The following is a 13900-nucleotide window of genomic DNA, read 5'->3' as shown; positions in this document are numbered from 1 at the left end:
CATTGTATATACAGCATGACATTTTTACTAACAATTAAATTATTTTGGATTCTTTACTTTGGGTTTGGTCTGGTATTCCTTTATGTATTTCTATGTACTAATGATCATGACAGACTGCATTATTTAAACAAGGGGCTAATTTTCAGGGTTTATCAGGAAAATGAGATATGAACTCCAGCCCATACTTACTAGTTCTTCATGGTATTTGCCAGGCCTGAAGGGCCCCTTGTTCAGGTTAAGGCTGGGTTCACACTGATGCGATGTTAGACATCGCATTTGATTTGCACCGCACTGCTGTACAGATCACATGCGATGTCTATGCAATGTGAACTCGCAGCGCAATCACACCAAAATGGTGCAGGGCCCTTGTTTGGTCTGCACTGGAATCAGTTTGCAAGGGTGTTCACACCCATGCGATCCGATTCCTGCACCATTTGTCAGTTCGCACTGCGATCCAATCTGGGGGTGTCTTAACTTTGCATTGACGCCCGCAGCGGTTTCCAGATGTCATTGTGAACCGCCGGCAGGTGACGTGATGAGGGAATCCACACTGGAATCGTGCTGGTTCCTACATCACATATATGTGAACTGGGACTTAAAGTGGTTGTAAAGCCTTAAGATTTTTAATCTTAATGCATTCTATGAATTTAGGTGAAAAATAGTCTCTGCTTCAGTGCCCTCCCCCAGACCCCTCTTTTTCTTACCTGTGCCCAATTCAATCCAGCGATGTGCACAAGTGCAGCAGCTTCAGTCGCTGTCTCTCTCCTCATTGGACAGATTGATAGCAGCAGGTGCCATTGGCTCCTGCTGCGGTCAATGAAATCCTGTGACATGGGGGCAGGGCGGAGTCCACTGACACAGACAGCGGGAGTGAGCCCACACAGGTGCCCCCATGGAAAGCGGCTGAAGAGGTGGAGTCTGGAGTGCTGTCAGGGGAACCCCAGAAGAAGAGGATCCGGGCTGCTCTTTGCAAAAACATTGCACAGAGCAGGTAAAGTATAGGCAGGTTTTGTTATTTTAATACAAAAAAAATAAAATAAAAAAGGGTTATACACCCACTTTAGGAATGGAAAATGCCATTTATTGTAGGATTCAGTAACACCAACACTGAATGTAGGATTACTGAAAATCAAAAAACCCTTTAAACTTCCATCTACGAAGACTTCATGACAGATTGAACCCAATTTTCCAAGCTCATACACACGGTCTTTGCCTTTAGGACATTCCGTCTTTGTGCACATCTATGTCATTTTCTTGGATAAGGTAATGCTTTGTTTTATCTGTCTGGTTTACTGCAAGGCTCTGACTTCAAGCTGAACTCTGAAAACTGCCTGTAGTCACATGTATAATATATGAATCCGATCTGTAAAATAGCAGAAATCAGATGCGGGTTTATCAACTTACATTGGCTCCATTTTTCTGGAAGCATTTGTAAAGAAGTTGTTACATCTGGGTATTTTATACAGTATCTGGAAAACAACTTTTCAAAAACAAATTTTTGCTTATTGTTCAGCCAATGAACAGGATGAATGCTAAGCCAATCATTCCCGTTTTAGGGCCATTTGTACATCTGCATTAGCATGCATTGCATTAAGCTAATGCAGGTGTATTGTGTTGTCTTTCAAAAGGAATGCATCTCACACCAATGGTGGCTACCATAAGGCAAAAGTGTAATTTCACCCTTGGCCAATAAAATAATAAAGATGGCCACAATTCACAGTTTATAATGCATAGACTTTTTGATGGTAACATTTTTTTCCGCTTTAGAAAGAAGTATGGCAAAAAAATCCTCATGTAGAAAGTGACCTATACAGCAACAGAAACCGTAAGCTCCTCGGTTTCGTATAAATAGAACACAGTGATTGGGATGCACTTAGCGCATCAGCCCTATCCATATGGTTTGTGATGGATGACAAATTAAATTGGAGGAGGAGAGTAAATAGTTAATCAGAACCCTAAATCTCTTAGATGACAATTCAGCTTAATGCAAGAACTACTTTGTATGAGATTCGGATTCCTCTTGGTTCCCAGAATCTCATTGGAAAGATTGTGAGATCACCCCGCCTAGGTGTAGTAAGTGGAAAATAGTTGTAGGATAAATATAACTTTTTCCTTACAATTAGTGTTTTTTATGGGGGGGGTCCCAGTATGAATATGAAAAACTAGTACATATCCTGTTTTAAAAAGGTTAATGCATAGGTGTGAATTACAGTAGACACATAGAAACAAATTGAATTACTACTTAAAATGTACTTTCATGCAGCTAACACACACAAGTGTACATGGGTCTAAAGATCACTGATATTGTAGCCATAAAGAGTGTAAAATTACAGACAGACAGACTTGTATGAAGAGACCAACCTTTCACATGAAAAACTTTAATCCGATCCCATTAATGAATAATAAAAGAAAAGAAAAAAAAAATAGGTTTGTGTTATTGCACTCTATAAGCACAGTTTTACTGCAGTGATAGTTTAGAATCTCATGTCTATTTTAACTGAAGTGTATGTCCAGGCCAAACATGTTTTATTGGGTTTTGGATTAGGTGGGGTAAAATTAGAACCCCTGTCGGGTTTTAGGCCTCATTCATATGGGCTTACCTATGCGAACACCTGTGCAAAGGGCTGTCTTTGCCCGCAGGGCATGCACAGGGGTTGTATGCATCTACATGCCATCAGTCCCAATCAGGTCTAGTGGGACGCACGGACACAGCCACTGGTTCCATTTATTAAATCCTTTCAGGTCCCTGAATTCACACCTTCTGCATTAGGGGACATGCACCCGCATGGATGTCATAATGCCAGGCCTCTGATGATGTCATTTCCGATGACGACACGCGTAAGGCGACTCTGGACGAACGATCAGCACGCTATGTATACCGCGGTTATCTGACTTTTGATATGCTCCTAAACTTTCGCAAGATTGTGAGTACATTTACTTTATTTCAATAAACGTTTACTTGTACAGTCTACACTATTGTCCTCCTTTGTTCTTTGAGGTTCTTTGGTGATATGTTGGAGATATTGTGAATAGTTCCTGTGGCATATCCTTTCTCTGGTTGAGCTGATTGGGAATTTACATCGCCTATTCATGATCACCATCTGGTAAGCAGTTTGTGTGCTCATCACGACTGGGTGTATATTCCATCTGATTTCACCATTGGTACTTGGGATCTTGCTCCTACTCTTCCTCCACCATATTATTGCATTGGACATTTTGGACTGCAAGTGGATGTTTTGTATTCATTTTTATCTAGTTTTATTTTTGGCGCTGCTTTTCTCTCTTTTTTTATGTCTACAAGTTTGTAATCCACTTTTTAGCTGGCTGCCTTAATCAAAAATTTGATGTACTTATTTATGCATGTATTTATATATTTATTTGTCTAAAGCGCAGATATCACCCCCCTTTTTTTACCCATAATAGGACCAGTGACTGTATCCGTGCACTCCCAGTAGAGATGAATGGGACTGACTACACGCTAGAGCTGCACGATTCTGGATAAAATGAGAATCAGGATTTTTTTGCCTAAAATAAAGACCACAATTCTCTCCCGATTCTCACAGTGTGACATCTTTCACATTATCCAAAAAATAGTTGGCTAACTTTACTGTTTAGTTTTTTTTTTTATTCATTAAAGTGTTTTTTTCCAAAAAAATTGTGTTTAAAAGACCGCTGCGCTAATACAGTGTCGCAGTCGCATAAAATATTGCAATGACCACCATTTTATTCTCTAGGGTCTCTGCTAAAAAAAAAAAAAATATTATATATATATATATATATATATATTTGGGGATTCTAAGTAATTTTCCTGCAAAAAATACTGATTTTAACCTGTAAGCAACAAGTGTCAGAAAAAGGCTTAGGCTCCTTTCACACGGGCGGTGCACCCGGCGTTGTCCGTTTTGCTAAGCGGGAATCAATCCACCAATCCCCGCTGAGCAGGCGGATGACACCGCCATCTCCACCCTGTGTGCAGACGGAGCCGTCAGATCCCAGCTATCCTCTATGGGAGATCGGATGAGAACGGACCGCCTGTGTTAGTTTTCATCCGATCTTATCCGATCCAATCCTCCAGACGGATGGAAAATAGAGTTTCCATCCATCCGGATTTCACAGACAGGATCGGATCGGATAGCAGCGGGCTCCATGGAGCATCCGATCAGGTCCGCCTGAAAAACTGACAGGCGGACTGGTATGGAAAGCCCGTGTGAAAGGAGCCTTAGTCTTAAGTGGTTAAACTGACCGAAGTTCATCCCTTTGATCTAAAATAACGAAATGATACAATGTTTCTCCTCATCTTTCAGCGCTAAGCAATGTTGTAATAAACTTTGCGGCTGTTTATTTCTTTGACAGCTGTCAGATATGAGCAGAGAACGGCTCTGCACTGAATCATGAAAATGTCGGATTAAGATCGTGAGGGGGGGTTGAATCAAGACCGTGATTTTTTTAACGAAAAATCATGCAGCTCTACTACACGCAGATGAACCTGTGTGAATGAGGCCTTACTCCTCTCTGGGGGATCTTTTACAAAGCTTCCCCTCACAGTGACAATGGTTTCCCAAACAGGTAGTAAATGAAAATTTGCAATGGCAACACAGACAATACTAAAAATAAATAAAATATTTAATAGAATAAGAGAAGGCTAGAACTTTTGTCAGGCTTTCCTTCCTGTCTGTCAGAAAGTGAGGGGAAAATCTCTCCAATGAAGACTTCTGACAGAGGTTCCGACCCTTCCTCACTCTATCCAAAACTTTGATCAAAAGTTTTGGATAGACAAACACCCCAAAACTGCGCTGATTTCACACCTCAGGTTATGCATACATTATAGCCATTTCAAAATTGAGCATATCAGACTGAATATCTATTAACACATGCAAATATATGCAGTTAACTCCATGTACCTACCAGATCTGCACTGCCAGATTTCAAGGGCTGGAAAAAAGAAAAAATGAAATTGTTTTTAATTTATCTAGTTTCAGCTAGCTTTTGAATACTTGGCAAAAAGCTTTATAATTTCAGCTGAGAACCAACAAACTCTAATGCCTTCCCACCAAGCCCCAGTATCCCTTTAACAGGGCCTTTACACCTGGGCAGTGGAAAGGACTGCCCAATCTTGCGACCACTGTAATGAGTTGTCACAGTATTCATATGATCAGGAGCTGGTTCTGCCAGTTCCCAATTATTACTAGAGACCAGTAAATGTCTGACATCTGATTCGCTGTGCTGTGAGCGTGCTCTTAGCACCAAAAACCTTGGCTGCCCATGGACGCGCACATGTGTTATGTGGGCGGCAAGAGGGTAAAAGAACTACAGATATATGTAAGCGATATAAACTATTTTGCAAGTTATAGATTGCTTTTGAATGTTTTGCTCGGCTGTCTTTTCCTGGTCCTTGGAGCTGAAGCTTGAATCTTCCTGTGCTCTGGGGGGGCCTCCTGGAAAATGCAATGTTGGTATCAAAGGAGGCGTTAGGTCATTCTTGCCGAGGTGCGAATGGAGGCAGAGGTAAGTTGACCATGAGTATAAAAAAAATGCTGATTTATGTTTTTCAGGGGGGTGGAATGGGATGGTGGATGTGTAATTATTGAGTGAAGGTCCACTTTAACTTTGTGAGCCGCTGTTTTGATGAGCTATAATAGGCACTAGAACACAGGTCACAGCTCTTCCAAATACCCTTACCTCTCTAGTTTATCATAATACCTTTAAAAAGGGATGATGCTCTTCTGAGGCAGAACCTGAATTTTAAGAGCTGGAAAATGTGACCTAGCCTGGTAATTCAAGCTCAAATTTACAGAATTATTACAGAACAAGGGGATCTGTGGCTGCCACTTAGGCTTCATGTACATGGAACGTTTGAAAACCTCTCCTTAACACTGAAACTTTACAGCTAGTAGCCGAAGGTTATAAAAGGTCCATTTTGCCTCATTTACATGCTGCATTTATGTGCCTTTAGCGGTGTTTACATTTAGAAGCATTTTCACATTGTAAAATGGTCAGAAATGTATCCTCATTGAAAACACCTATAAAGGAAACACTTCTAAAACGCGAATTACCGCATTTAGCCGCGTTTGCACATTGTTACAAGCATTTGGCGTTTTAAATGCCAATAAACTTCCGCCTGAATGCATTTTTTTTTGCTTTCAAGAAAATGCCACTAAACTCAACTGCCTCTAAAGGACTATAAACATCTCAGTGTACATGTGTACATGGACAGATAAGATAACAGAGGAGAGTTCAGGGGCTGCTGAAAAAAAAAAAACGCCCAACTGCTCCTAAACGTCAGTTAATCAGCAGCAGAATACATGAGAGCTTTAAGCGAATCTTCACTGCCTCTGAGCACCACAAACTAAAACCACTATATAATTCATTTTTTAAAAATTCAAAGCAAACTCCCCAATCCAGGACCGGCCCTACCATGGGTCCAGCTGGGTCCGTTGGACAAAGGTGGGACTCTAAGAGGGGAAGCAAATTGATGCCAAAGATTTTTTTCCAGCACTTTTGTTATCCATTTGCGGCACGTTACGGGCGGCATTTCCCCATCTCATACTGCTGCCCGTAGTGCAAACTGATGAGTATGGAGGAGGCAGGGAGTCTCCTCCAAGTAATGTCCCTCACGTGATTGTGGTGTGCGCAATGACGTCAGTCATCAGAGCACTCCCATCTCATGTAGGGCAGGCTGGGGCAGTTGCCGTGGCAGTCACAGGAGTGACAGGAAAAGGACTGAGGACAGACAGTGGGTGTTTGGTGGACCGGTCGAGGGGTAAGTTGTGGATAAAGATAACAGCATATATATTATTTTCTAAATTTTATAATCTGTGAACGGAAACGCATCGAACTCCAGACTTCAAACTGCAGCGGGACATGAAACGGATTGTTTTTTTTTTTTTTTTTGCAGAGATGCACCAGATTTTGCACTCTCCAATTTTAGTAAATCAACCCTAGTATATGCATTGTGGGGTGTTGTGATTTAGCCTCTTCTGTACAATGCATTCACAATTTATCACAACACACTGCAGCTAGCCCCATGCATTGCCTCATGCAGTTCTGACCAGACCCTGTAGTTTTTATCAGGGTTTTTTTCTTTTTATTTGTCTTTCTGTTGCAGAACACATGTCCCACTAAAGTTTGCAGTCTGGAGTTCCATGCGTTCCGTTCACAGATTCAGGTGCAAATTTTTCCCTGAATTTGCATCTGAACTGGAGCCAAAAAGGCACAGGACATTTTTCAAACCGCAGCCGCTCTGTACCGGCTCCACTGAAAGCCGCTCACATTCATTATTTTATGCAAATTTGATGCGGTCAAAAACAAATCCAAGGGCTGGTTGGGGAGCACCCCTACCGACCCAGCCCGGGTTTCCTTTGTGGATATTTGGACTATATCCTTGTCCACCTAACCTGTTTAAGTTTTTAATTCTTTATTTGCCTTGTTTTAATAAGCAAAATTTTTTTTTTTTGGCAATAGTTATATGCTTGGGCTGGGGGCTCCCGAGGTGGGACCGGATCAGGGGCCACTTGTCTAAACCACACCTGGTGGCCTAATGGGTTCTTCCCTTAGTGGCATATCCTGTCCCCATCAGGAACACTTACTACCTTACTAGCTCTGCGCTAGATTGTGTTCTTTTGCTGGATACCTTGTTTGCATTGCCTGTTTCTGCTGCGGACGCACTCCACTCCCTACCTTCTAAATTGCCCTTCAGGGTCTTAACTGTACGTAATACTCCCCAGCTTTCGGATTACTTTCTCCCAGGGCTGAGAGCATATCTGTAGGCTGTACCCTGATTGTGAGGTGGCACCTCACATAGCTGTACTATTGCCGTCATACGGCACCTTTTCGCTTCTGTGACCCTTCACAGGAACAAAATGTCTCTACTGTTTAGCTGGATCCAATCAAACGGGGTGCCTCTGCTGCAACTGTAAGACATTTAGACTTTACCTTGACATTGACTTCTTATTGGGTTATGCCTGCACTCAATGTTCATTTTACTGGGTGTCTTCATAGTATGTAGCGTGTTTTGTTTTTTTATCTGTGTACCATATCCGTGTTGGTGATCTTGTTCTATGTAGACTGTTGATCTTATCCACAAAAGACAACTGGGCTCATTACCCTGAGCACTTGGTAATCCCCTGATCAGCTGACTTTTCTGCCACTATACCCCAGCCGTACCAAGATGATTAATCTACACTTTGTATGGTGTATGAAATCCTCTGTGAGTTCCTAGGTAGTTTTGGGGTCCTGGTGGCTTCCACTATCCCTAGCGTTTTTTTGCCAAGTAGTATCACTACTATTGTGAGCATTCCCTGAAGATTTTCATTTTTTAAAGGGCTTGAGGGGCCCCCCGGGAACAGCGTCCTTTGAAGTGCCATACCTACACCCCCACTAGGCCCTTCCTGCCATCTCGGCAGTTGTCATTCTGCGTGGAGAAACTAGGATCCGTCTCCCCTCCAATTTTTCGATGTTCCCTTACTCCTTTCACTTTGACCTCTTAATTTCCTCGTACTTAACCTCACCCTACCCTCTTTCCTGCAGTCAAACCGGATAAGGATCCATTGCACTGTGCCAGGTATAGGCCTATATCACTACTTACCTGCAACCTCAAGTTATTCACCAAGATCCTGTCAGAGAGACTGGGCACTATCCTGCAGCATATTGTACCCCTCGACCAAGTAGGGTTCATCCAAACTAGAGAAGCCTGAGACAATACAATCAGGACCATAAATGTTATAGCCTAGGCTAAACGTTTCAACACTCTACTAATCCTCCTGTCTACCGATGCCGAAAAGGCCTTTGACAGGGTAAATTGGACCTTCCTACTTGAGATCTTACGACACTTTAGCATGCCTGACTCTATTCTGTCCTGGGTGTCTGCCCTATATTTGTCTCCCACCGCCACAGTCCGATTTAATGCCTTGGATTCCAAACCTTTTGTAATTGGCAATGGCACCAGGCAGGGTTTCACCCGGTCTTCACTCCTTTTAGTTTTATCTTTGGAACCCCTATTACAGCATGTCTAGAAACAAACATTTATCATCGTAAAGTAGCAGCATACGTGGATGACTTGCTTTTCTATATCTCTGACCCAATTACTTCATTACCGGTCTTCCTTTCGGAAATCTGTACCTACGGTAAATGTTCAAACTTCAAAGTAATCTGCGAAAATCAGAGGCACTTAATGTCAGCCTCACCTCATAGTCTCTCATTAACCTATCTCATAATTTTCCCATCCGTTGGGCCCCACAAGCCATTCAGTACCTGACACTAAAATTCCATCCAATCTTCAACACATTAAGTTAAACTTTCATTATTTCCAATCTAAATTAGCATTAGACCTAGAGAAATGGAAATCTCCTGGTTCGATAGGTGTAATAGTCTTAAAATGAACATCATGCCATGACTCCTGTATCTTCTAAAGGTTTCACTCATTAAAATACCACAAACATTTTTTGGAATATCTGTTCGACCTTCGTTAAATATGTATGGCAGGGGATATCATCTCGCCTCCAGAGGACTCTTTTACAGAGACCCAAACTAGCAGATTGAGTAGGCCTCCCAGATCCTGCCTACACCGTACTGCGGTACATATGTCTAGAGTGATTGACTGGTGGAGGCATTCCTCCCAAAACCTTTAGGTCTCCCTGGGACAACACTCGGTGACATTTCCCATGGATGGGTTTAGGGGGTGTGTGAAGTGATTGGCGCTGCCTATGTTATATCAATGAAGGTGTAGTATGTAAATAAAATGTCATCCAAATCCTGCTACCAACATATTAATCACAAGTAATTAAATAAATAGTATCACATGAACTATATATACAAAGTAAACATATATCACGTGCAAATAGTGCAATAAAGTGACAAGTGGTAATTTTAAACAGGTAGATGCTGATAATAAATATATCACAGTGGCTCAAATAAATAAAGTGCTGAGTGGTGGTGCAAAATTTGCTGGATAAGAGCCCATTCACACTAGTGCGACCTCTAAGTCGCCTCATAAAGGGGCGACTTCTAGCGTGACTTCGGCGCAACTTCAGCGCGACTTGTGAATTTTTTTACGCGACTTGTATGATAGACGACTTTGAACGACTTTGTATTTGGCCAATCAGAATATGAAAAAAGTGTCCCTGTGAAGTTTCATCTCTGTAGCATGTCCAGAACCAGAAAAAAAAAGCATTTTTCTTATAATTTTTATTAGAACAGGAATATGGCTCCTCTCCACCTGGCCGTTTTTCTTGCAGTCATTTAATCGGGCATTTTTGGAGGCAGGCATGATTTTTTTTGGATTTAGTGTCTGGGGGGTCCAAAAAGTGTCCCTGTGAAGTTTCATCTCTATAGCATGTCCAGAACCAGAAAAAAAAAGCATTTTTCTTATAATTATTAATACAGCAGTGTGGGTTCAGTGGGTTCAGTGTGGGTTCTGGACATGCTACAGAGCTGAAACTTCACAGGGACACTTTTTTGACACCCCAGACACTAAATCCAAAAAAGTCATGCCTGCCTCCAGAGACGCCAAAAAAATGCCCGATAAATGCCAGCAAGAAAAACGGCCAGGTGGAGAGGAGCCATATTCCTGTTCTAATAAAAATTATAAGAAAAAAACTTTTTTTTTCTGGTTCTGGACATGCTATAGAGATGAAACTTCACAGGGACACTTTTTGGACCCCCCAGACACTAAATCCAAAAAAAGTCATGCCTGCCTCCAAAAATGCCCGATAAATGCCTGCAAGAAAAACGGCCAGGTGTAGAGAAGCCATATTCATGTTCTTATAAAAATTATAAGAAAAATGCTTTTTTATTTTCTTGTTCAGGACCATTTTTATGGAAAGTCGGAACACAAGTCGCGTCAATTAAGATAAGGAGGCGACTCCCATTGAAGTATATGGGACAAGTCGGATCACAGGTCGCCTCAAAGTAGTACAGGACCCTTTTCTGAAGTCGGAGCGACTTCAGTAGTGCCAATTAAGACGGCACTCATTGATTAACATTGCTTTTGTTATGTCAAGCGACTTGGTGTGTGCCCTCACAAGTCGCGCTAGTGTGAATGGGCTCTAAGATTAAATGGATATTCTGATGGTAATATAGGTGGGTATTTAAAAAATATATAAATTAAATATAGACAAATAAAGTGCAAATGCTACAAAATTCTGGTGTTAAGGTGACAAGTATGAAAAATGGCAAAATCCACAAACTTGTTGTGCAACAATATAAAAAGGAACAAAATATTAAAGTGGCAGGTGTGACGATTCACTGTATCCACAAACTTGTGGCTCAGCAAGAAAATATCAAGGAAAAAATTGGACGGTGAAAATTGATGATAAATCAATATGTGATTAAATTAATATTTAAAATGTAAAAAGGTCCATAAGTAGTTGATAAGTGCAAAGTCCAAAAATATATATATATTATAAAGGTGCTTTCTTGAGGTGATCCGGAGTGGGTGTGCGGGTGAGGAATCTTGTGCTCCCCTCTCAATACAGCCCACACTTACCAGAGCTAAATACCCCTACAGGGGTGGCCAGCTTGTAGTTAATATTGGGGTTCACTCCCATATGGCAGGGGTCCTGGACCCTGATAACCTTAGCTGTGGTCCTTCTCTCAGATCATCGCTCAGGGGTGCAATTTAGGCTCATAAACATCAATGGACATCAGTATCCCAAGGGTAATAGAAGGTAATCTCAGGTCATATATAAAGGAAGAATGCTTGTGATACTATTTATTTAATTACTTGTGATTAATATGTTGGTAGCAGGATTTGGATGACATTTTATTTACACATACTACACCTTCATTGATATAACATAGGCAGCACCAATCACTTCACACACCCCTAAACCTATTTACTATATATCCCTATTAGGGCTATATTCTGAAGTGGGCCGCAGCCTGATCCTTAAATCTCTTTCCTTAGCGCGGATTCTCTCTCCTTTTTTATTTCCCATAGATGGCCTTCCTTGGACAGGTTCCCCCCTCTCACCTTCATCACCACCATCCCTTAATAGAACCAATGTTAATAGAACTTTAAAAGTTATTTCAGATTAGTGGACATAACCAGTTTTCCTTCACCAATGACGCCCATTATAGGCTACCCAAATTTTCCCCCGGATTACTCGGATTACAGGAACTTTTAAATCCAGACAGACTCCTGCATTGTCAGGGCATCTACATTCTCACCCCCATCAGGCCGGGCCCAACCTTCGGATCTCTTTGGTTGCCTCCCAATTTCCGCACTGGGCAGTTGAAAACGATTGCAATTGTATAGTTTTCTACGATACCTTCCAGATCCTGTGCACTTTAACAGGCGCCTCAACCCATTTGAAGACCTCTGCCTCAGTTAAGATTTCATTTGTAAATCCCTCTCTTCCTCATATCATATCCTGCTTGACTTATCTTCCCAACATGATCCTTCATACATAGGAAAAGGACCGGAATACTAAATTTACTGAAGATCAGAAGAACCATATTCTTTTCTTTGCCCACAAATCCTCCTTGTGAAGCACACATGAAGAGACATATACAATTCTGCCACAATGGTAACTCAACTTTTTTCATTATTCGCTATTTTGAGGTATAGATACATGGGAATTAAGGAGGTCTAACACCTTTTTTCCATGGTAGTTTTGATTTAGAAAACGTACCTTTTTAGTGCTAGGGACTCCTTTTTACTGCAGTGCAATTTTCTGTACTCTCTTTTATGTTTTTTTTTTTAAAACTGTGTTGATGACGCGTGTTCTTCATTGCCTATTTTTACCCATTCACATTGTTTTGCTGTATTTTTTCAATGCATACCAATAAATAATGAATTAAAAAAAAAAGAAAAAAGAAAAGCATCCAATTTGAATTTATGTGAACCCAGCCTTATTAGAACAAGTCGATTTGGCTACCATGCAGAGCTGCACCGGACTTGCATTTTCCATTTTCAGTAAATCAACTCCACTGTGTGCTGGGATGCACTGCACTGTAAAAAATAAGTCAAATGGGTTTTTTCAATTGTGTTGCATGGATAGTCTTGTTCATAATGAATGGGCTACCTAAAAAGAACACATGTTGTAGCGCTGCAGTGTGAATCTGTCTTTAACCTACTCACCCTCTACTAACAAAAATGTATTTGCCGCTGACTCTTCCCCTACTGGAGGAATTGCCCTTAATTTTCTGTCCTGGGGACATTCCATCACCAGGGCAAGAAGCAAGGGGAAATCTGCTCAGTAGGTACTACAACTGCAATAAAATCTGCTAAAGGAAGCAAAGAAACAAAGCAGGAGGTCCTGTGTAAATGTATTCTGAAAAGTGAGTTATAACATTAATGTCATCACAATGTGTTTAGACTAATTCTTTATCAACGGTTAATAGAAGTGTCAATTTTTGTCTGCGTTTTTTTTTTTTGCCAGAAATTTTTTTTTCAGTGTTTTGATAAGGGTGACAAATCACAAAAGACAGACAATCTGCACTACTTGAGTACCCCTAAGAGGTGCATTTATAATCTGTGAAATTGACATTCACCAAACATCAACCACAGATGAATCTTCTTTGTTCATGGGTTTTAAATAACCTAACAAAATCAATGATTCACTACAAGTTAATGTTAAGTGAAAATCACATTCCTTGCTTTAAAATGTGCCAATTCATGGTTTATAACTATAAATGAGATCTTATGGTTAATAATAATATTACATTATTATACTATTACAAGTTTAGGTACAATAGAAAATAAATATATTTTTTAAGACAATATGATGCTTTGCACATTCTAAAAATTATACCTGTATTTCTTTTCAATCATAAGTAATGACACATTTATTGCTAAATAAACAGGCTCATAGCTGAAATGTAAAAAATAGCTTTGGTCCATAAGGAGTATATTGGTACAGAAAAGATATAAATTGTAGTCAAACATAAGGGATTGGCTGAA

At 40.8% G+C, this 13900-nt stretch overlaps 1 protein-coding gene across 2 annotated transcripts in view; it reads right to left on the bottom strand.

Annotated features, from left to right (window-relative positions):
* LGALS12 (galectin 12) overlaps nt 1-13900 on the bottom strand; it is a 107209-nt gene that overhangs the window by 24522 nt on the left and 68787 nt on the right. For both annotated transcript variants that reach the window (XM_082269577.1, XM_082269578.1), the window contains one exon: nt 4906-4932. In XM_082269577.1, the coding sequence (XP_082125703.1) occupies nt 4906-4932 (27 nt within the window). The remainder of the gene's footprint in view (nt 1-4905; nt 4933-13900) is intronic.

This window comes from Pelophylax lessonae, assembly GCF_965119305.1.
Source record: "Pelophylax lessonae genome assembly, chromosome: 10".
Lineage (NCBI taxonomy): Eukaryota > Metazoa > Chordata > Amphibia > Anura > Ranidae > Pelophylax > Pelophylax lessonae.
The sequence above is the reverse complement of the archived record's forward strand: the minus strand, read 5'-3'. Positions and strand labels throughout refer to the sequence as shown.